Source organism: Leucoraja erinacea, chromosome 5 (genome assembly GCF_028641065.1).
Source record: "Leucoraja erinacea ecotype New England chromosome 5, Leri_hhj_1, whole genome shotgun sequence".
NCBI lineage: Eukaryota > Metazoa > Chordata > Chondrichthyes > Rajiformes > Rajidae > Leucoraja > Leucoraja erinaceus.
In genome coordinates, this window is record NC_073381.1 from 84,909,186 (window position 1) to 84,932,272 (window position 23,087).

The 23,087-nt window shown below is 43.8% G+C and overlaps 1 protein-coding gene across 1 annotated transcript in view; it reads right to left on the reverse strand.

The window, feature by feature from the left end:
* The window catches only part of LOC129697508 (dynein axonemal heavy chain 8-like), a 641,267-nt gene that overhangs the window by 294,025 nt on the left and 324,155 nt on the right, over positions 1-23,087 (reverse strand). Inside the window, 5 exon segments of the mRNA XM_055636144.1 lie at positions 1,360-1,460; positions 2,076-2,138; positions 7,882-7,995; positions 11,398-11,502; positions 22,821-23,056. Coding sequence (XP_055492119.1) covers positions 1,360-1,460; positions 2,076-2,138; positions 7,882-7,995; positions 11,398-11,502; positions 22,821-23,056 — 619 coding nt within the window.

Genomic DNA, 23,087 nt, shown 5'->3' on the forward strand with positions numbered 1-23,087 from the left:
GCATGCCTCGCACCCTACCCTCCCAACTGTCAGCCCCCCGGTCGCCGAAGCCCCGTTCCCCTGCCTCGCCTGTCAAGCCTGCCTCGCCCGTCAAACCTGCCTCGCCTGCCAAGCCTGGTTCCCCGCCCGGCGCCCCGCGATCTCCCCTCCTTCCACCGCCCGCCTCTCCTGCCGATTACCCGGCTGCTGTCCCTTTTGTTCCCGACGAAGAGGAGGAGGGCGGTTTACGCACCCGCTCTGGCCGGCTGGTCAAGCTGCCTGTCCGCTACGGGGAGTTCGCATAGTTTTATACTGTTGCCGGTGCGATTGGTGTTCGTAGCGTATGAGCCGTGGTCACTCTGTATAGTACCTGCCATGCCTTTGTTTCTAAGAGGAAGGATGTAGATCAGTGCATGTTCCCTTAACCATAGTGACCTCCCCACTACTAACCACTCCCCATTGTCTCCAGTATAATTGTAGTGTCCCCACCTCTAGCTCGCCCTCTAGCTCCAGTGATGACCACGGCCAGCTACAGCTTAGTGTTAAGTCTCAGTTAATAAACAGTTACAGTAAAAAGACTTGTGTGTGCAGTAAGTCATTTTACAGCTTCCTTTCTGTGAAATATAACACAAGCTAGTGGAGAGTATTCTCCTTTACTCATCTGACATCAGATGTGGCCAACATACTATTTAACCTCCTAATCGCATACAACTGTATGTTGGCTTTCAGTGCCTTGTGCAAAAGCAGGTTGGTACTGGCCATATCAATCCTCATCCAAAATCTAATCCAGTACATAATTTATCCTGGTGATACACATAAATCCTCTATGTTGTGTAAAGTAAGCTCTCAGCACATACATTTTGGTCAAATCCCTTTAGATGGAAGGTAAAACGCAGTTGCAAGTATTTAATGTGTATTGTAACATTTCCATGAGTTCAAGTCAAATCTGAATTGCTATTGTGGTCCTACTATGCTTTGACAACTGTGTTTCAAGAAGCTGGAAGATCCTTAGATCAAATCAGATGGAAATGTAATTAAAATTTCAATCCAATGGAGTAACTACTCCATACTTACAAGCAACCCAAATTGCCTTTGGGGTTTGTTCATAAGCAGCAAATACTGATTTCACAGCGCAGATAAGAGTTTGATTTTCAGCCTCCACTCACATTCACACCGCACTTTCATTTAAATTATCTCACGGAAATATGTAATGCACATAGAGGCCAATCATATTACTATGTTTATGCAGATCTTTGAAAGAATTATTTTATTAGGCTAATACACAGCCTTGTTTTCTAGATTCACTGTGGATCTCTTTAGTTCTGGATACAGAAACAAAATAAATCAACCAGCAAAATTAAAGTTTAAAATAATACTTACTTATTTTTTTGCAATATCTCATAATCCTGGATAGGCAATCCAAATAAACGTTCCCCAGAAGAATATGTCACAAACTTCCTCCATAAGTCATCAAACCAAGTCTGAAGCAACAACAGATCAGATATAAACATTACTGGCAGTGATGATGATTCTATGCTGCCATACACAGATTATATATTCTATTCTTTCCACTTATTTGCATTTGATACATTTTCTCAAACATCACAGTTTACTTAGTTGAGGGCCGAAGATATTGGAGATGTCCACAAGCCTTTAATGCCATAAGCTCCGAGCTCTGAACTGCAAAAGACTATTATTATTTGTTATTTGCACTATACTTGTTATTGAACTTTTCCTTTTTTTTCCCCATTATGTACAATTTTTACATATTCATTAATTCTGTTGTGCTGCAGCAAGTAAGAATTTCATTGTCTCGTCCCGGATGTATGACAATAAAACACTCTTGACTCTTGACGTATAAATCATGGCAGATCACAGCAGTATCATTCATGAGGCAAGAAAAGCAAGAACATCCAAGCTCCATGCAAAATTTCCCATCATTCAATCATACAACAACTTTTTTTTTCAAATGTAGGGAAAACAAAGCAATGCAACAAACGTGCAAGAATATATATGGCAGAGCATTGAAAACACATATTATGCTTTCTTGCTGGTTAATTAACAACAGTTATACAGTTACACTCCATAACTATTACCTGAAAGATCTGTAATCTTGTGCTGGCTTCCACAGGCGCAATACCAGGAACCATTGGACCTTCCTATAAAAACATAATATACATATTTAAAGGTACTTAAATTGCGTTACAAGACTATATATTGGATTGGTATAGATGGTTTACTAAGATTATTGAAGATTCATTTTTGTAACTCAAATTTACTAGGATAAACAAAGAAGTGCTTTGACTATAAATTATAAAGCACAGGAACAGCTCCTCAGCTCAACTCATCCATGCCAACCAAGGGACTTTGGTGAGTTAAATCCATTTGCCTGCATTAGGCTGTGTAGGAGGGGGGTGTAGGTGAGGGGGGGGGGGGGGGGGGTGTAGGGGAGGGGGGTTGTAGGGGGGGAGGGGGGGTGTAGGGGAGGGGGAATGTAGGGGAGGGGGGTGTAGGAGAGGGCGGCGGTGTGGGGGAGGAGGGGTGTGGGGGGTGTAGGGGGAGGTGTAGGGGGGGATGTGGGGGGGGGCGGAGGGGGGGATGTGGGGGGGTAGGGGTTTTGGGGGTGTGTGGGGGGGGGGGTAAAGGAGGGTATGTATGTGGGAGGGGGTGGTGCAGGGCCTCCGCTCGCAGAACACACTCGCACACACCCCCGCTCGCAGAACACATACCCCCCGCAGAACACATACCCCACTCGCAGAACACGGACCCCACTCGCAGAACACAGACCCCGCTCGCACTTTGCTCACTACGCTCCATCAGCTTTATTCTCACGTGATCGATAGCAGGTGCCGGAAGGTGCGTCGCTGTCCTGGCAAATAACAGACCAATAACTTTTCTAATATTTTACCGATTGTAACAAAACTTATTTGACTTGCAGCAGAGGAGAATGGTAAGGTGGCAAAAAATCGTAGCGTGATGGAGGATCGTTTTGGCGGACTGGAAGTGGCCAAGATGAGAGTTTTAGTAATAGTATAGATAGATAGATAAACAGTGTCAGGGGTGTTGGGTGGGATCAACAACGTGGAAGCGTATGCGTGTAGTTAACGGGAAAGAGAGTGCAGGAAAGCTTACGTTTAAACTAACAGGGCAGGGGGATGGGAACCAATGCAAGGAGACAGAGAGCCATAAAAGGAGGACAGAAGCAAAAGGTTGAAGGGAGATAAGAAAAACAAACCTGAACGCTTTGTGCCTTAATGCGAGGAGCATTTGTAATAAGGTGGATGAATTGAATGTACAGTTAGTAGTTAACTGATATGATATAATTGGGATTACAAAGACATGGCTCCAGGGCAACCAAGGCTAAGAGCTAAACATGCAGAGGTATTCAATATTCGGGAAGGATAGACAGAAAGGAAGAGGAGGTGGGGTGGTATTGCTGGTTAAAGAGGTGATTAATACAATAGTAAGGAGAGACATTAGCTTGGATGCTGTAGAATCGGTATCGGTAAACTGCGAAATAGCCAAGGGCAGAAAACGCTTGTCAGAGTTGTATACAGACCGCCAAACAGAAGTAGGGAGGTTGTGGACAGCATCAAGCAGGAAATTAGGGATGCATGTAGCAAAGGTACAACAGTTATCATGAGTGTCATTAATCTACATATACATAGATTGGGCCTGGAACGGGCAGGCCATCCTTGACTGGGTATTGTGTAATGAGGAAGGATTAGTTAGCGATCTTGTTGTGGAAAGCCCCTTGGGCAAGTGACCATAATATGGTGGAATTCTGCATTAGGATGGAGAGTGACACTGTTAATTCAGAAACTAGGGTCCTAAATTTAAAGAAAGGAGACTTTGAAGGTATGAAACGGGAATTGACTAGGATAGACTGGCAAATTATACTTAAAGGGTTGACAGTGGAGATGCAATGGCAAAGATTTAAAGATCACATGGATGAACTAAACAAATTGTTCATCCCTGTCTGGCAAAAAAACAACAAAACGGGGCAGGCAGCTCAACTGTGGGAAAATAGGGAAATCAAGGATAGTGTTAAATCTAAGGAAGAGTCATATAAATTGGCCAGATGAAACAGCAAACCGGAGGTCTGGGAGAAATTTAGAATTCAACAGAGGAGGACAAAGGTGTTACTTAAGAGGGGGGGGGGCGGGGGGGAAGAGCATGAAAGAAAGCTTGCAGGGAATATAAAAGACTGTAAAAGCTAATTGAGACATGTAAAAAGGAAAAGATTAATGAAGACGAATGTAGGTCCCTTACAATCTGAGGCAGGTGAATTTATAATGGGAAACAAGGAAATGGCAGAACATTTAAACGAGTAGTTTGGTTCTGTCTTCACCAAGGAAGTCACAAACAATCTCCTAGAAATACTAGGTGACCGAGGATCTTGTGGGAGGGAGGAACTGAAGGGAATCCACATTAGTCAGGAAATGGTGGTGGGTAAACTGTTGGGATTGAAGGCAGATAAATTCCCAGGACCTGGTGGTCTGTATCCCAGAGTACTCAATGAGGTGGCCCTATATATTGTGGATTCATTGGTGATTATTTTCCAATGATCCAATGGATCAGTTCCTGTGGACTGGAGAGTAGCCAATGTAACCACACTTTTGAAGATAGGAGGGAAAGAGAAAACTCGGTAGTGGGGAAGAAGCTAGAGTCGACTATTAAATACATAATAGCAGCGCATTTGGAAAGCAGTGACAGGATCGGTCAAAGTCAGCATGGATTTATGAAGGGAAAATCATGCTTGACTAATCTTCTGGAATATTTTGAGAATGTAACAAGTAGAATGGATAAGGGAAAGCCAGTGGATGTGGTGTATCTGAACTTTCAAAAAGCCTTTGACAAGGTCTCACACAAGAGATTAGTGTGCAAAATTAGAGCACATCATATCAAGGGTAGGGTATTGACATGGATAGAGAACTGGTTGGCAGAGAGGAAGCGAAGAGTAGGAATTAACGGGTTCTTTTCAGAATGGCAGGCAGTATCTAATGGGGTGCCGCAAAGCTCGGTGCTGGGACCCCAGTTAATTACAATATATATTAACGATTTAGACAAAGGAATTAAATGTAACATCTCCAAGTCTGCGGATGACACAAAGCTGGGTGGCAGTGGAAGCTGCAAGGAGGATGCTATGAGGCCGCAGGGTGACTTGGATAGGTTGGATGAGTGGGTAGATGCAAGGCAGATGCAGTATAATGTGGATAAATGTAAGGTTAACCACTTTGATGGCAAGAACAGGAAGGCAGATTATTATCTGAATGGTGTCAGATTAGGAAAAGGGGAGGTGCAACGAGTCTTGGGTGTGCTTATACCTCAGTCACTGAAAGTAAGCATGCAGGCACAGCAGGCAGTGAAGAAAGCTAATGGCATGTTGGCCTTCATTGCGAGATGATTTGAGCTTAGGAGCAAGGAGGTCCGACTGCAGTTGTACAGAGCCCTGGTGAGACCACACCTGGAGTATTGTGTGCAATTTTGGTCTCCTAATTTGAGGAAGGACAATTATTGTTATTGAGGGAGTGCAACGTAGGTTAACCAGGTTAATTCCCAGGATGGCGGGACTGACATACCATGAAATAATGGGTCGACTGGGCTTGTATTCACTGGAATTGAGAAGGATGAGAGGGAATCTTATAGAAACATATAAAATTCTTAAAGGATTGGACAGGCTAGATGCAGGAAAAATGTCCCCGATGTTGGGAGAGTCCAGAACCAGGGATCACAGTATAAGAATAAGGGGTAGGCCATTTAGGACTGAGATGAGGAAAATTTTTTACCCAGAGAGTTAAGAATCTGTGGAATTCTCTGCCACAGAAGACAGTGGAGGCCAATTCACTGGATGTATTCAAGAGAAAGTTAGATTTAATTCTTGGGGCAAAAGCAATCAAGGGATATGGGGAAAAGGCAGGAACGGGGTACAGATTTTAGATGATCAGCCATGATCATATTGAATGGCGGTGCTGGCTCGCAGGACTGAATGGCCTACTCCTGCACCTATTTTTCTATGCTTCAATAATTGTACCCACCTCTAACATTTCCTCCCTCAGTTCCATAAACTCACAACTTTCTACATGAAGAAGTTGCCTATCAGTTCCTCTTTAAATCTTTCTCTTCTCAACTTAAAAACATATGCCCTCTACACACTCCTCTACACCAGGAAACTGAATGTGATAATCATCTAATTTCATCATCATCGGCGATCACTCGAAACGAGTATGACTGTCCTCTCTATAGGGTCGTCTACTTGTGGGTCTTGCAGATGTCTGTAGAGGCCGATCCGCGATCCACACACCTTGGTGCTTAGGTGGATTCCCTATATGGAGGACACCTGTGCGTGACTTTGTTTAACGTGGGGAGACTGGTGCACAGACAGCCACCACACGGTCCTTGACAGATCTGGGTCAGGATCCAGTGGCATGGAGTCCAAGACGACCGGAGACCCTTTTCTGCTGTAGCCTTCATCCGCTTTCCCAGCCGTTGTGATGCTCCACTAAAGTGTGCCTGTTGTGATGCTCCACTAAAGTATGCCATCCTCTGCCTGTTCCACCGTTGAGGTCTTGGTTGGATTGCACTTTGTCAGAGACCTCCCCCTCGACCTTACCGCCATGCATAGCTCCAGACGGCATCACTCTCAGGATCTCAGGACCAAACAAACTTCTCCACCACGACAAGGTGACAATCCACGGAGAATCATCTTATTTATGCTCCTCAGCTCCAGGGAAATCTGTCACAGCCAATCCAGTTTCTCCTTATCACTCAAGCCCCAGTCCTGGCAACATCCTTGCAATAATTTTGCCTTATAAGTGAAGTGACTTTCCCATATAATTCAGTGACTGGTTTTCAAGATTGAATCCAACTATGAACAGTGACATTTAAGGTTACAATTGGATCAGGAACGATCTTAATAAATAGAAGAGCAGGTTTACGAAACCTACTCTTATTTCCAATTTGTATACCTGTTCATATTACTTTCACTTTATCTAAATAAACAATGATCAATTACTATAAACTAGAAGAGAGTCTATAAACTATTAATCCATAAAAGTGCAAAATAAACATTTATTTATTTGTTGTCATAGTCATGAGGTCATACATCATGGAAACAGGACCACTGGCTCATATTGTTCATCAAGGAATCCAAGGTAAGCTGGGCAATTAAATTTAATATGGGAAGAAAAGGGCAAGTTGCAGATGGTTATTTTGCTGATTGGAGGCTTGTAACCAGTGGAGTACCTCACAGGTCGCTGCTGGGAAGCCTCACCAGAAGAAGGATGTCATTATGTTGGAAAGAGTGCAAAAAAGATTCACCAGGCTGTTAACTGGGCTTACGGACCTATGTTACAGGATAATGTTGGATAGGCTAGGACTTTTCCCTTTGGACTCAAGGAGGCTGATGGGTGGGTGACGGTATTGAAGTGCACAAAATCATGAGGGGTATGTTTACTGAACAGTAAACAGTATTTTCCCCAGGCTGGAGGATTCAAGGACCAGAGGGCATAGTCTTAAGATGAAAGGGGATAGATTAAAGATGGACCACAAGGCAATTTTTGAGAAGGTGGGCTGTATTGGAACAAGCTGCCAGAGGAAGCTATAGACGCGGATACGGTTACAACTTTCAATCTAGCTGCGCAGGTTGAAAGATGAGGCAAATATCAGACCTGCAGATTTTCTACAGTCGGGGGAGGAGTTGTTTGACTGGACTAGTGGGGCAGTAGTTTATGAGGTGGATACCCACCACCATTCTTGTACTTTCAGTAAAACATATTGAAACAAATGGATGGATGTATCTGAAGACAGATTAATGAGTGGAAACAGAGACATGGGAATCATTTTTTCTCTTCCTGTATTATCAACAAAATTAATGCTACAAAAAATAAAATAAAGGTTTACCCTTTCATATAGTCGTCCATATTTGAGCACTTCCTTCTGGAAAACTTCAACTGATTCCAGCAGGCCTGCCTTAAACTTGGGTTGGACCTGCACCAAGTCATCTTGTACATTTCTCTATGAGGTAAGCAATTAAATCAAAGGATCAAGACAAACTCAGAATAACAAAAAGAAAATCGGCCAAATTCAGCAATAAAGTTTGGTGGACTAAATTTACCTAAAATTCTACACATTTGCACAGTTTCCAATAAACATCCAGAATAGAAATCTGAAATATATTGAATATAAGAATAAATGTAGAAATGTACGGAGATTGTACGTTCTCTCCATGGCCGTGTGGGTTTTCTCCAAAATCTTCGGTTTTCTCCCACACTCCAAAGACGTACAGGTTCGTATGTTAATTGGCTTGGTATAAATGTATATTTTTCCTAGTGTGTGTAGGATAGCGTTAAATGTGCGGGGATCGCTAGTCGGTGCAGACTTGGTAGGCTGAAAGACCTGTTTCTCTAAATTATGAGCCCATTTCCATGCTCTATGACTCTATAATCTCAGAATCCACCTCATTGAAAGCGGCATCAATAATGACATTGATCAACAATTACATCATTGATCATCAATTTCAATACACCATTTTAGCCTCTATGTCATGGAGTCATAGAATTGTACAGCACAGAAGTGAGCTCTTTGCCTCAACTAGGCTTGTATCTCTCCTCTCTTTTCCTTGCTAAACATCTATCAGAATGCAATCTTCTTTAACTTTCTCCCCTCTTGGCTTAAACCTATGCAATACCTGTCCTTTCACCTCCTCCATCACCTCCATTCAGGGTCCACAACTGTTCTTCCTGGTGAGACAGAGGTTTACATGCACATTCTCCAACTTCATCTGTTGCATTTGGTGCTTTCAATGTGGCCTCCACAAATCTTGGCAATGCTTTACCAAACAATTATGCTCTGTCTGCTAGGACCTGCTGAAGCTCTCAGTGGCCAGCGATATTATAGACCCAAAATGCTGGAGTAACTGAATAGGAAAGGCAGTATCTCTGGAGAGAAGGAATGGGTGACATTACAAGTTAAGACCCTTATTCAGACTGAGAGTTAGGGGGGGTGGATACATAGGGATATGGAGAGGATTGGTGTGAAAAAAAGAGATCAAACAGAACGATGTTCAAGGAAAATGTAGAATGAATGTAAATGTAAAATGTTAGCTGAGGGTAAGTTGACAACGAGTCATACAATCGATAAAATTTAATCAGGTGGACAGTGAAACTAATCAGATGGGGAGGGATAGAGAGAGAGGGAAATTAAGGGTTACTAGAAGTTAGAGAAGTCAATATTCAAACTGCTGAGCTGTAAGCAGCCCAGGCAAAACATTCCTCCAAGTTGTGTTGGGACTCACTCTGACAGTGGAGGAGGTAATTCCCCTTTGCATTCCAATGTCGACTTGTCTGTCCTCGGCCTCCTCCACTGTGAGTGATGCCCCAAGTAAACTGTAAGAACACCTCATGTTCTGCTGGGGTATCATGCCAACAGCATGACCAGAGACTTCTCCAATTTCAAGGTCCACCCTCCCTGTTATTCACCCAGACTCACCTTTTTTTCCACTCCCTCATCCACATCACCCAATTCCTTTCTCACCCTCCACCTCCTCCTTCCGCTCATCTTCAACCTCACCACACTCCAGGTCTCCGACTTTTCTAATCCTCTCTCATCCCGCTTTCAACTCACTATCCTTTCCATTGGCTGAACATTTCAGACCCAGCCTTCTCTCCTTGTTAGATTCCACCATCTGCACCCTTGTCTCCTTCAAAGTCTCCTTCAGCCTTGGTTACTATCTCCTTGCACCTCTCCCCAATCTGACACATCTGTCAATCAACCCTATTTCTCCTTGATCCACCTATCACTTGTTAGCTCTTGCCCCACCCTTTCCCCTTCCCACTTTCTACCAGCTATCGTTCCTGTACTCCATCAGCACTGTCTGTTCATTTCACCTCTCCACTGAACTTTTCAACCAATCATTGTCCCTTTACATTCTTTCACAACCTTCTTCGCTGCCTAAGATTCCACCATTTTTTGTGTCATCAGCAGTCTTACTAATCTGTCCTCCTACATTCTCATCTAAGTCATTTATATATGTCACAAACAATAATGGTCCCAGTTGCCATTCCATCCCTGTGATACAACTCTGATTCCAGACTTCCAGCCAGGAAAGTATACCTCAACCACTACACTATTGACTATTGACAGCCTGCCTCCTATCACCAAGCCAATTTTGGATCTACTTTGCTAACATACCTTGTGCCCTAATCTTCTGGACCAGCATCATAAGCAGAGGTTTATTAAAAGTCTTGCTAAAGTCTATGTATACATGTCTACCACTCTGCTTTTCGATATTCTTTGTTATCTCCACAAAAAATTTCAATCAGATTTGTGAGTCAGGATATTACCTGCACAAAACATTGTTGACCCCCACTAAACAGGTCTGCGTTTCCAAGTGAACGTAAATCCTGTTGCATAGAATTTAATTTTTAAGCATCAGCAGCAAGAGGGTAGCTAGGGAAAGGGTAGATCCAGGTAAAATAAAAATCTACGTGTTGTGCCAGACGTAAAGAGCACGATCCTAAATTAATATTTCCCATTGGTAACAATTTCCCTAAATATCAAGTTCACCACCCTATAACTTTATGGCTTATCGTCTTTATTGTCTTTGTGGAATAAAAGAACTAGAATGGGGGAGGGACGGAGAGAGATCACTCTAGAGATGCTGTCTGTCCCGCTGAGTTACTTCAGCATTTTGTGTCTACCTTCCATGACCAATGGGAGACCATGACCTACCTTCTACCTCATTGGAGACCCTGGACTATCTTTAATCAAACTTCATTGAACTTTATCTTGCACTAAATATTATTCCCTTTATCTTCTACCTGGACACTGTGGATGGCTTAATTGTAATCATGTATAGTCTTTCAGCAACTAAAAAGCTTTTCACTGCACCTCGTTACATGTGTCAATAAACTAAACTAAATTATAGTATAACCCTACCGAAAATATTCAAGAATATTTTCAAAGCATCTTTACATCATTGTTAATTCTTGGGAATCCTTAATCCATGATCACTGAAAGTAGCATTCAGCATGCCCCTGAGAATCTCACATCCATGTTTCACAGTAATCAAGCAAAACTGGAGGAAGGAATACACTATCTCTTTGCCCATCCAATTAGGAACCAAAGTGGAAGCAATTTCTCATTGATACTTATGAAGAGGGATGTAGAAGAAACAGAGATTAAGACATTTCCCACATATGGAATAGTCTGATGTTTCCTGTTGGCCTCATCATTCATCTGAGAACCCACAGAACTAGAGATTATCATCAGGGGATTGCCAAAGAAAAGATAGACAGTACTGAGAGGACCAGAGCTTAAACCCCCAATATTATCATTTAACTTTCCCTTTGCAATAGTCCCAAAATTCTGCTTGATTCTTTCTGATTTGTCATTACATAATAAGAACATAATACTCACAGCTTTAACTTGCATTTTGTTAAAAAAATATCGAAGTGTGTCAGCTCCTTCTGCTTCTTCCTTTGAAATTTCCACTTCATACTTAATCAAGATATTATATGCTTCCTATGTGTAAACCAGTAATAATGAAGCAATAAATAAAATCTAGTTTAGATAACATTAGTCAATGCAACAATATTAAGCTCCAAAACAAATTAAAAATACTTGCATAACTGAAAAAGGTTGTAGCTTATATTCTAATTGTATAATGTTTGGAATATAAGCACTATAGGAAAAGCAACTACTAGACAGATGATGGCTAAATGACAAAGATCCCCCAGTTTCTACTCCTAACATTATATGTACAGTGCATTCAGAAAGTATTCACACCCCTTCATATTTTTCACATTTTGTTACGTTATAGCCTTATTTTAAAATGGATGAAATTCGTTTTTTTATCATTAATCTACACAATACCCCAGAATGAAGAAGCGAAAACAGGTGTTTGCAAAGTAATTAAAAATAAATAACTGAAATATCACATTTACATAAGTATTCCGACCCTTTGCCATGACACTCAAAATTGAGCTTAGGTTCATTCCTGTTTCCATTGATTATCCATGAGATGTTTCTACAACTTGATTGGAGTCCACCAGTGATAAATTAAATTGATTGGACATGATTTGGAAAGGCACACACCTGTCTATATAAGGTCCCACAGTTGACAGTGCATGTCAGAGCAAAAACCAAGCCATGAAGATCCGCAGAACTCTGAGACAGGATTGTGACGAGACACAGATCTGGGGAAGGGTATAAAACAATTTCTGCAGCATTGCAGGTCCAAAAGAGCATAGTGACCTCCATCATTCTTAAATGGAAGAACTTTGGAAAGACCAGGACTCTTCATAGAGCTGGCCGCCTGGCCAAACTGAGCAATCGGGGGAGAAGGGTCTTGGTCAGGGAGGTGATCAAGAACCTGATGGTCACTCCAACAGAGCTCCAGGGTTCCTCTGTGGAGATGGGAGAACCTTCAGGAAGGATTACTATATCTGTAGAATTCCACCAACCAGGCCTTTATGGAAGAGTGGCCTGACGTAAGCCACTCCTCAGTAAAAGGCACATGACAGACCATTTGGAGTTTGCCAAAAGGGTTATTTTCTCTGGTGCTCTGGTCTGATGAAAGCAAGATATAACTATTTGGCCTGGATGCCAAGCATCCTGTCTGGAGGAAACCAGGCATCGCTCATCACCTGGCCAAAACCATACCTACGGTGAAGCATGGTGGTGGCAGCATCATACTGTGGGGATATTTTTCAGCGGCATAAACTGGGAGACTAGTCAGGATCGAGGAAAAGATGAATGGAGCAAAGTACGGAGAGATCCTTGATGAAAATGTACTCCAGTGCGTTCTGAACCTCAGGCTGGAGCGGAGGTTTACCTTCCAACAGGACAATGACTTTAAGCACACAGCCAAGACAACGCAGCAGTGGCTTTGTGACAAGTCTGGGAATGTCCTTGAGAGAGCCCGGACTTGAACCCAATCGAACATCTCTGGAGGGACCTGAAAATAGCTGTGCATTGACGCTTCCCATCCAACCTGACAGAGCTTGAGAGGATCTGCAGAGGAGAATGGGAGAAATTACCCAAATACTGGTGTGCTAAGCTTGTAGCGTCATACCCAAGAAGACTTGAACCTGTAATCGCTGCTAAAGGTGCCTCAACAAAGTACTGAGTAAAGGGTCTGAATACTTATGTAAATATGATATTTCAGTTATTTATTTTTAATTACTTTGCAAAATGTTCTAAACACCTGTTTTTGCTTTTTTATTATGGGGTATTGTGTGCAGATTGATAATAATAATAAAAAAAAATAATTTAATCCATTTTAGAATAAGGCTGTAACGTAACAAAATTTGGAAAAAGTGAAAAGGTCTGAATACTTTCTGAATGCATTGTATAATGTTCCTCCAACAATGTGGAACAGAGGAATAATATTCTGCTCATTTTTTATGCAAATGTTTTTGGTGTTTGGGGCTAATAAATTAATACAAACTAACTTTTCAGGTTGGTTATTAAGCTGATATCCTGGGCATGACCAGCAAGTCAGGCTGTGATAATGGACAGGGAGGAACTGACTTAATATCTACCTGACATGGTGAGTGTTTCCAACATTTTCTGTGATGAGGGATTCTTTCACTTTCTGTTGTGATTTGGCTCTGTCCATTGGCACAGCCTTACCTGCTAGGCATGTGTTGCGGCCTTTAATTTCACAACTCTCACAATATGCATTTTCATACTCTTGAACTGCCTTCAATTCACTAATTTTATGAACAAAGGATCATGTTTTCTCATTCTAACAGCTATCAGATGACCACATACACAGTTTAACCTCAGGCAATCATGATCCTAGCTAAACACTCCTCAGCGGCTTGAAAAATGTCTGGAGCGACCGCTCCCTCCCTGGAGACTGCGGCACCCGTAGTCCTCAGGCCGCTTTGGCTGGAGCTCCGACTCTGGTGATCCTGGATCCCAGGCTCCACGGTGTTCCAAATCCAGCGCCGCCCACTGGACGCTCTGCAGCCACAGCTCCCCGATGTTGAAGTCGGCGGCCACAGCGCTTACCGCACGGCGACCCGGTAAGGCATCGCCCGCTCTGTGTTGGTATCCCAGCGCTGTGCCGCCGCAGAAGCTGTTGTCCCCGCCGGTCCCGAAAGGAAAGGCCGCTCCAGTTTCGATGGTAGGCCGCAAGGAAGGGGCGAAAAAGCAGCTCGGAGGGTAGCCGCCTCTCCGAGCAGGGAGGGGACTGAGAAATAAAGTTTCCCCCTTCTCCTCCCCCACCCACCACATAAAAGACCTCCAACTAACATTTGTTTATTGACAGGACTAAAAATAAAAATAAAAAAGGGTGAAAGGGCGGACTGCAGGGAGAGCAGCCATACACAACGGCGCCCACTCCTGCAGTCCGCCATCTTGTCTACAGATATTAAGCTCTCAGGCCTATAGTTCTCAGTCCTTTCATTGAATCTCTGCTTGAATAGGGGCACAACATTTGCCACCCTCCAGTCTTCTGGCACCTCGTCCGCATTGAATAACGAAGCATAAATTTCAGCCAAGGCTCCCGCAAATCTTATCTCTAGTTTCCCACAGTGCCCTTGGATATATTTGATCCGGCCCAGGAGATTTATTTTATTTCGAAGTCACGTGAGTGACTACGTGAAGAAGCCCGCCAGTCCGCATGCGCGTCAATTCGTCTAGCGCAATGGCTCGAGCGGAGCAGTTTGTACTGCTCTGCAAGGTAAGTCAATTTTCACCGGGCCGCTCTATAGCATGCCCGGGGTAGCTATGGAGGCGGCCGGGGGTTTCGGCCACCGTGGAAGTTCCATAGGAGCTACAGTGAGTGGAATCTGCGCCGCATTTTGAGCTCCCCAACGGGAGAGGCGGCTAAAATTGGGAACTGCGGCCCAAATGGGAGGCCAGCGTAGGCTCCATGAGTTGCTGGGATTGCGGCTGTTGCCGTTATAATCTGCATGGCAGCAGCCTGCCCAAATGGGAGACCGGCGTAGGCTCCATGAGTTGCTGGGAGTGCGGCTGTTGCCGTTATCACGGTAGCAGACGGCCCAAATGGGAGACCGCTGGCTACGTTAAGTGTTACAGCTGCCGATATCAAAGCTCCATACAGGAGCAGGCAGCCAGAGTTGGAAACAGCGTGGGGCTCCGTAATGAGCTAAAATTCTTAAATTGCGGCTGCCGGCAGCCAGGTCTATTTCACTGCAGGAGATCGCCAGCAGCAGGTGAGTTTTAAAATAGCCGCAGCCTAGAGCTACCGCTTAGGAGGCTCAGCCTGCCGTAGCACCGTACAATTTTAACAGTTATTGCTACAGCCATGCTACAGTAGCATATAGTGTATACTTTATTTTGGGCAGCTATAATAGAGGTGGCATTAATAACAGTTGCCACAATCAATCAATCAATCAATCAGTTTTATTCGTCACATTGCACATAAAGTGCAAGTAAATGAATTTGTCAGCAGCTGTACAATGATAAAGAACACACAAACACAATAAAAATATAACACAAACATCCACCACAGCATTCATCACTGTGGTGGAAGGCACAGAAATTAGCCAGTCCTCCTCCATTTCCCCCTTGGTCGGTACCTCAACCCTCCGCAGCCATTGCTGCGACGTCCAGATGGTAAAAGGACAAGGTAAAAGTCAAGGTAAGTCCAGGATCGGCTCTTCCCCGCCGGAGACCGCGGCTTCAGGCTGGTGTAACCCACAGGCCGACGGTCGAAGATTTAAAGTTTGCGCCGTAGCCAGAAGCACCGCAAACTGCAGGGCCGACAGACGAAGCTCCCCTCTAGGGATCCCTGGCGATGGTAAGTCGCCACTGCACCCGCAGTAGAAGTTGGACGCGGCCCGGCGGTGGAAGCTTCTTCTACTTCCCGGGTCCCCAACGTGAGATGCCGGGCTGTAGACGCCGCGCCATCTGGAGCTCTGCAGACCGCGGCTTCAGGCTGCCGGCTGCCGCGGGCCAGCGAAATGGAGCGCTCCCCTCCGGTGAGCCCCATCGAGGGCTCGCCCGCTCCAAGCCGAGAGTCCACGCTGCGCCTGCCGCTGATGCCCCAGGCGCATCTCTGGGAAAGGCCGCGCCGACCCTTGTTGTTAGGCCACGGGGGAGGCGACCTGGAAAAGGTCGCCTCTCCATGGAGGAGGCGACCAAAGTGGTTTCCCCTCACCCCCCCCCCACACACATCACCCCCCCCCCCACACACAAGGCGCACAGAGGAACATTAAAAACATACATTAAAACATACTAAAAAAAACAAAAAAAGTTGAAAAAACGGACACGCTGCTGACAGGGCGCCGGCTTGCAGCGCCCCCCACGGACCTGTATCAGGTCGCGTTTGTGATTATCATAGCCATGTTTAATTCTTGGCAATATCTTATGATGCCAATAAAGTTTTAAAAGAGATAATTACAAAGGACATTTATTATCACTTACACCTATGGTGTAGTGAAATTGGACTTGCCTTTGCAGTCCAGATCTCCGGCTTGGGAAGCCTTGTTTAAGCTGTGCCTATCAGTCACCTGTGGAAGATACACCAGGTGGTGTCATGATAATTTCCGCTCATTACAGGGGACTGTGGAAGATTATTTTGCAAAAAAACCAACTATATGCATATCAATAAAGTAGTCAAATCTCTGATTTTATAGGCATAGCTTTCTTTTAATCATATATACGTCATTGCCTATAACAACACCTGGCAGGGTTTCAGTATTTCTCCCACTCTGTCTGGCGTATAGAGGCCAGAGGCGCTCCAGTCCTTCCTTGTAAAAATCTGTTGGCTCCGGAAGGGAGCAAGGACTCGGAGTCACTAGCAGGTGCAGTCTGTTTGATAAATCATGATAACAACAGAGCACTGATCTGCAGCTAGTCTCGGTTTGACTGCTAAAGGAAGCAGCCTGACAGCCCCAAGTCGGGGCAAAGTCATAGATAGTCTTGGGACATCTACAGCAGATGTGATTGGGCTTTGTCCCAACGAGAACATCTGATGAATCAAATTATAACACAAGGATTGCTCTGTCTTACGAAGGCATGTCAGGTAGCAGGTCCTGGTTCAGGGTTGCAAATTTTCCTCCCACTCAGATGAAAGGAGTAGTCGAGATGGTGCCAAAGTATATGCACATATGCCTGAAGCAGCTCCTGGTTCAGGGTTGCAATTTTCCTCCCACTCGGTTGAACGTAGTGATGGAGATGGTGCCAAAATATATGCACACATGCCTGAGGCAGCTCCTAATTCAGGGTTGCATAAGTCCTCCCACTCGAATGTATGAAGTGATGGAGATGGAGACATATATATTATGCTCTGTATTACAGGCAGTTCAAGTCATATGCCTGTAGCTGCCCTGGTTTCAGGGTTCATATTTTTCCTCCCACTCGAAAGACTATCGGAGATGGTGTCACAAAATATGCTTGGTATTACGGCAGCATGCAGAGACAGTCTGAGGCATACGGATATGGCAACGTCTGGTTCAGGGTGCAATATTTCTCTCACTCTAAGAGAGTGTCAGAGATCAGTACGGACTGACTCCAAACATGAGCCCGAACATGACCATGTGCCAGGATCCCATGCTTTAATGCATGATATGCGACAATCGCATGAGGGAAAGCTGTGTGCTCTTGCCTCTAAAATTGCTATTCCCTCGGGGACGGACAAGCCACTACAAGAGAAGTTGGCCAGCGGCATCACCTATCTAACTGAAATGACAAGCATGATGGACAGGGTCTGCAAATGGAACTTCGCTGAAACTCCAAAAAAGGAAATCGACCTGGGGTTAGAGACGCTGGTAAGTAAGGACTCATTATTAACCTCCGTAAACTCCGAAATGGAGCAGTCTGTCAGCCCAGCTTGGGTTTACTGCCAGCATGGGCTGTCTCGTCGTTTTTCACTGTCTCTGGGATAAGATCAGGTTGATGTGGAGACATTGGCAAGGTGCCTTACACAGTACCCTCTGTAAGTTCCAAGTAGGAACAGTTTGGTTAACCTGGATCGGGGTAGACCATCATGAAACTGGCTGGCCATACGAGTCATAGTGACCAGAGAAGCACTGCTTCATCCTTTATGAGAGGTTATCAGACTGGTCAATAGAATAAAGTAGTTGAAGTTTTTCTCAACATATGGTTTATTTCTCCTCAGTTAGCAGAGTTACTGGTTCATTGGAATCATCATTGCCATTCTCTCTGGGACAGATGGTTACCAGCAGAAAGCTCGTCTGGCATATATTATAACTTTATCAGACCTGCAGGTTCATGTTGTGAATCAACAATGTATTCATAATAATCTATAGCCACTCAATACTAGTATTCCTGATTGAGTGATGGGTCGAAGAGATTGTGTTATGCACTCTGGAGACTTAGACATGTGGTCTCAGTCAAAGGACTGTGAGGTAATTCTTGATTCAGCCTTGCATTATACTAATCTCCACTCGGAAGGAAAAACGTTACATATTCATGGTGACTCTTAGTCAAGAGTTGACAGGGAACTCGTATTCTCACATCTAAGGGGGACTGTGGTTTCAGCTCTAGTCGTTAGCTGCTGATCATATATTATCAACGATATGTATGAATAACTAAATAATGCATCATCCGCGGGTAGGAAACCCTAAACATTTCCGTCCGTAGGATCAATAGAGGAACAGAGGTTCCAAGTGCAATCAGTGACAACTTATCCGAGGATGAGTGGTCTTGGCCAAGGACTAGAGGGGTATATTTCTTAAGATTACAGAAATATGGTGCAGGCCGAATCGGGTTAGCATTAGGCTAATCAAATTGTGGGGTTTACTTACCCAGTTTAAGGTGGATGATTGGGTGTCTGCAATTTAACTGACTCAGAGAATCGATCTTGTAGTTGCATACTCTGTCATATCTATACACATAAGGCACAGATTCTGCTGTTTAATAACAATGCTGGTGGTGAAAGCCAATGCTGCCTTTCTCAGATTAAAGGGCATTATGTCATCGAGTTTTAGGTATTATGCAAAATTGCAAATGATAAAACTTATGAGTTGTCGGTAGATATCTTTTGCGATATTACAAATGAGGCAACATGAAATTTAACAGTGCCAATTTGCCTATTCAACCGCGCCATGGTAGGCGGCTGAAGCAACTCTTATTTACTCATTGACGTGTGACGGCTGGGACAGCCTGTCTTCTCGGGCAGCTAGCTCTGCACGATTGTATGAGAACCTTGTGAACAACATATGTGAGTCAATTCTATACGGAAGTAACAGGTTTGTGTGGCTTCCAGTTTGAGCCTAGAGGAACTTATAGGACAGCACAATTGACATTGCTTGTGCTGCTTTATCATTTCTGTAATACCATTAGTGGGACATAAATGATTAGTTCTTCACCCACTATTCTCTAACGTTATACAGGGTGTCTTTTATTTGACCACTCTAATAGCCTACACTCATTGTAATGTACGATGTACATCAGTAAATTGTAATGCAAATATTCCTCAACATTTTCCTAATGGGACCAGTATCTTAAGATGATTATGCTTTCAGCAGCTGATCTCAGCATAAAGAACACAGCCTTACTCAATCTCTGGCTTAGTCTCCACGTCATACTGACATTAGGGTAGCTTGTTATAGAAATAATCTCATAAGCAAATAAGCAGGATTGCGTACATTTGAGGTTGACAGCATACCCACCAGAGCAGAGATCAGGGATGTCATTAGGTATACAAGTGCACTCACATGCTAGTGCTGATGAAATGGAAGATAGTTCTTTTGTTTCAATAGTCTCAAGATATTGCTGATGGCTCATTAGCAGCCAATACAATGGATTTTCTTTTCATCATACAGCGTGAGGTTTACATAGTGCAGGTTAATAAATTATAAAATTTGGTGGAATATGTCTGGATATTTGCAGATAGAATTATGCACTTTGCTGCATAAGTTATTGTCTAACTCAACAGTCTATTGGGACAACAGGCCAGTTTAGAGCAATGGCCATGTATGCAAGTTAGCATCACGATATTAATAACTCATGTTTTTCCTACCATTAATGGTTTATCTGTTTAAATGTTTCACACAGATTATGTCACTGCATGAAACCACAGAGCTTTGAGCGTGACTTCGAAATAAAATAGAAAGAATAAACGAGAACTTACCGTTTGAAGCTTGATCTTTATTTTATGAGAAGTTGAAGTGAGGGATTACGTGCCCTCCACTCCCAACCCTATTCTCATAAAGATCATTCGGTAGTTCTAGCCCTTCAATCTTTCTATAGCTTAGGTCAGCAACTATTCTGTGGTTTCATACAGCTACTTTGAAGATTGACGCGCATGCGGACTGGCGGGCTTCTTTACGTAATCCCTCACTTCAACCTCCCATTAAATAAAGATCAAACTTCAAACGGTAAGTTCTCATTTAATCTATCTAATTAACTTCATACGCGCCAGGACCTTCAGCACCTCTTCAATGATAATACTGACTGCGCTCAAGACACTTCCATTGACTGCCCTGTGCTCCCCAGTCCTCCTGTCTTTCTCCACGGTAAAAATAGAGGAGAAATACTGATTGAGGACCTTCCCCATCTCCTGTGGCTCCACACAGAGTTGACCGCTTTGATTCCTGAGAGGTCCCATTCTCTCCCTGGTTACCCTTTTTCCCTTTATCTAGTTATAAATTTGTTGGGATTATCCTTAATGCTAACTGCCAAAGCTTTCTCCTGTCTCCTTTTTGCCCTTCTGATTTCCTTTTTTAGTTTGCACCTTAGTTCATGAAACTCCTCTAGGGATACACTTGTCTATAGCTTGGATATAGCTGCCGAAACCTGTCCTATGCCTCCTTCTTACTCATGATCAAAGCCTCAATTTCCATCATCATTGAAGCGTCCTTATGTTTGCCTGCTATGTCCTGCACTCTAACAGGGACGTGCATATCCTAAGTTCTTGTCAGCACAGTTTTAAAAACATCCCATTTTCCTGACGTTCCTTTTTCTTCAAACAACCTACTCCAATCAACTTGAGTGAGTCCCTCTCTCATACTATCAAAGTTGGCCTTACCCTAATTTAGCAATTTAACTCATGGGCCCTCTTTGTCCCTGTCCATAAAAATCTTAAACCTAATCAAACAGTGGTCACTCGTCCCAAAAGGCTCATCCACGAACACTTCATCCACTTACCTCTCCAAATTTCCCAATTCCCTACATATTGTCGGAAAAAACTCTCCTGAATACTTTCGACAAATTGCACCCCATCTAAACCTTTCACACTATGATATTCTCAGTCAATATTGGGAAAGATAAAATCCCCTACTACGCCAACCTTATTTGACCTGCAGCTGTCTGCAATCTCCTGGCATATTTGTTCTTCTAATTCTCCTTGACTATTTGGGCTCCTGTAGTATATCCCATCAAGGTGATCATCCCTTTCTTGTTCCTCAGCTCCACCCATAGAGTGTCACGAAACAAACCATCCGTAACGTCACCTCCTTAACCAATAATGCAACACCCTCTCCTCTTTTACCCTCATCTCCATGTCGCCTAAAGGACCTGTACCCTGGAACATTGAGCCGTCAATCCTGTCCCTCTCTTAACCAGGTTTCTGTAATGACTTCAACGTCCCAGTCGCATGTAGCTATCAATGCCTTAAACTCGTCTGCCTTACCTGTCAGGTCCCTTGGATTAAAATATGTGCAATTTCAACCAACATTTCTTCCATGCTCTCTGTTTTTCTCCTGCCCATTCTGTCCACTTTCTCTCATCATCCTCCATACCAACTTGTAACCTCTCACCTACCTCTGTCCTGTATAAGCCACCCCGCCAATCTAGTTTAAACCCATGTGTGTAGCATTAGCGAACCTGCCTGGCAAGATATTGGTACCCCTCCAATTCAGGTTCAACACATCTCTCTTGTACAGGTCACCTGCGCCCCAGAAGAGATCCCAATGGACGAGAAATCTGAATACCTGCCCCCTGCACCAGTCCCTCAACCCCACATTCATCTCGCCAATCTTTCTAGTTCTTACCCTCACTAACATGTGGCTCTGAAAGCAAACAATGACTCTGGGGGTCCTATCTTTCAGCTTTTTACCCAACTCACTATACTCATACTGTGGAATCTCCTTTCTTTTCTTACCTGTATCATTTGGGCCAACATGCATGACGACTTCCAGCTGCTCCCCATCCCCTTTGACAATGTCTTACATCTGCTCCAAGACGCCTTGGAGCCTGGTACCAGGGAGGCAGCCTGGAGTCTTGCCTACTGCAATATAATCTCCTGTCTACACCCCTAACTATATAATCGCCGACCACTCTGGTACCACCGATGTCCTTCCCTGCTAAGCCCCTGTGTCAGGGTTGGTGTCGCAGCCCTACGTGCCACTGCTGCTCAACATTGATGTGTCAGAAGGCTGACAGGAAATATGAGAGAAGAAAGTCTACAATTAGGGGGCTCAATCTTAAGAGTAGGTGGTCAGCAATTTAGGATAGACACTTTTTTTATGGGGAGAGTTCTAAGCAAATGGAAATCTCTTTTTAGATAATTATGAATGCTAAGTCACAGAGTATATTAAGAATGTGCTCAACGGACAAAATGGGAATCAAACAAGAAAGTGGATGAAGTGCAGGATCAGCAAGGGGTTTAAATGGTTTGTACACAAAAATGGTGGAGAAACTCAGCGGGTGCAGCAGCATCTATGGAGCGAAGGAAATAGGCAACGTTTCAGGCCGAAACCCTTCCTCAGAATGGTTTAAATGGTTTGACAGGTTCGATTTCTTAAATATCGTTTCAAGAAAGTCACCACCAGACTGGCAGGAGATATTATGAATGCAATTACTAAAGTCAGTGATTTCAAACACTGATAAGGCATGAAAAAAAATAATGACGCAAGAAAATATGCTATTTAAATACTCTGAAACAGAAGGGCACCAACCTCAATGGGTCCCAACGTCATATCCATCTGTATCTCATTTTTCCGTATTTCTGCTAAAGACTCCATGGCAAACCTAACATCATCCAGGTCCTGAATAGGTCGTGCCATATTCTTCATTTGTTCACTGATAAATGTTGATATTGCTGTCATTTTTCCCTTATATTGTTCATTCAGGAAACGACTGAGCACAATTTTCCAACCTTTAGCTTCCACTGTAAGTGCAATTTTCATTGCTTCTAAAAGAGTTGAAGAGAGGTGTGGGTATGG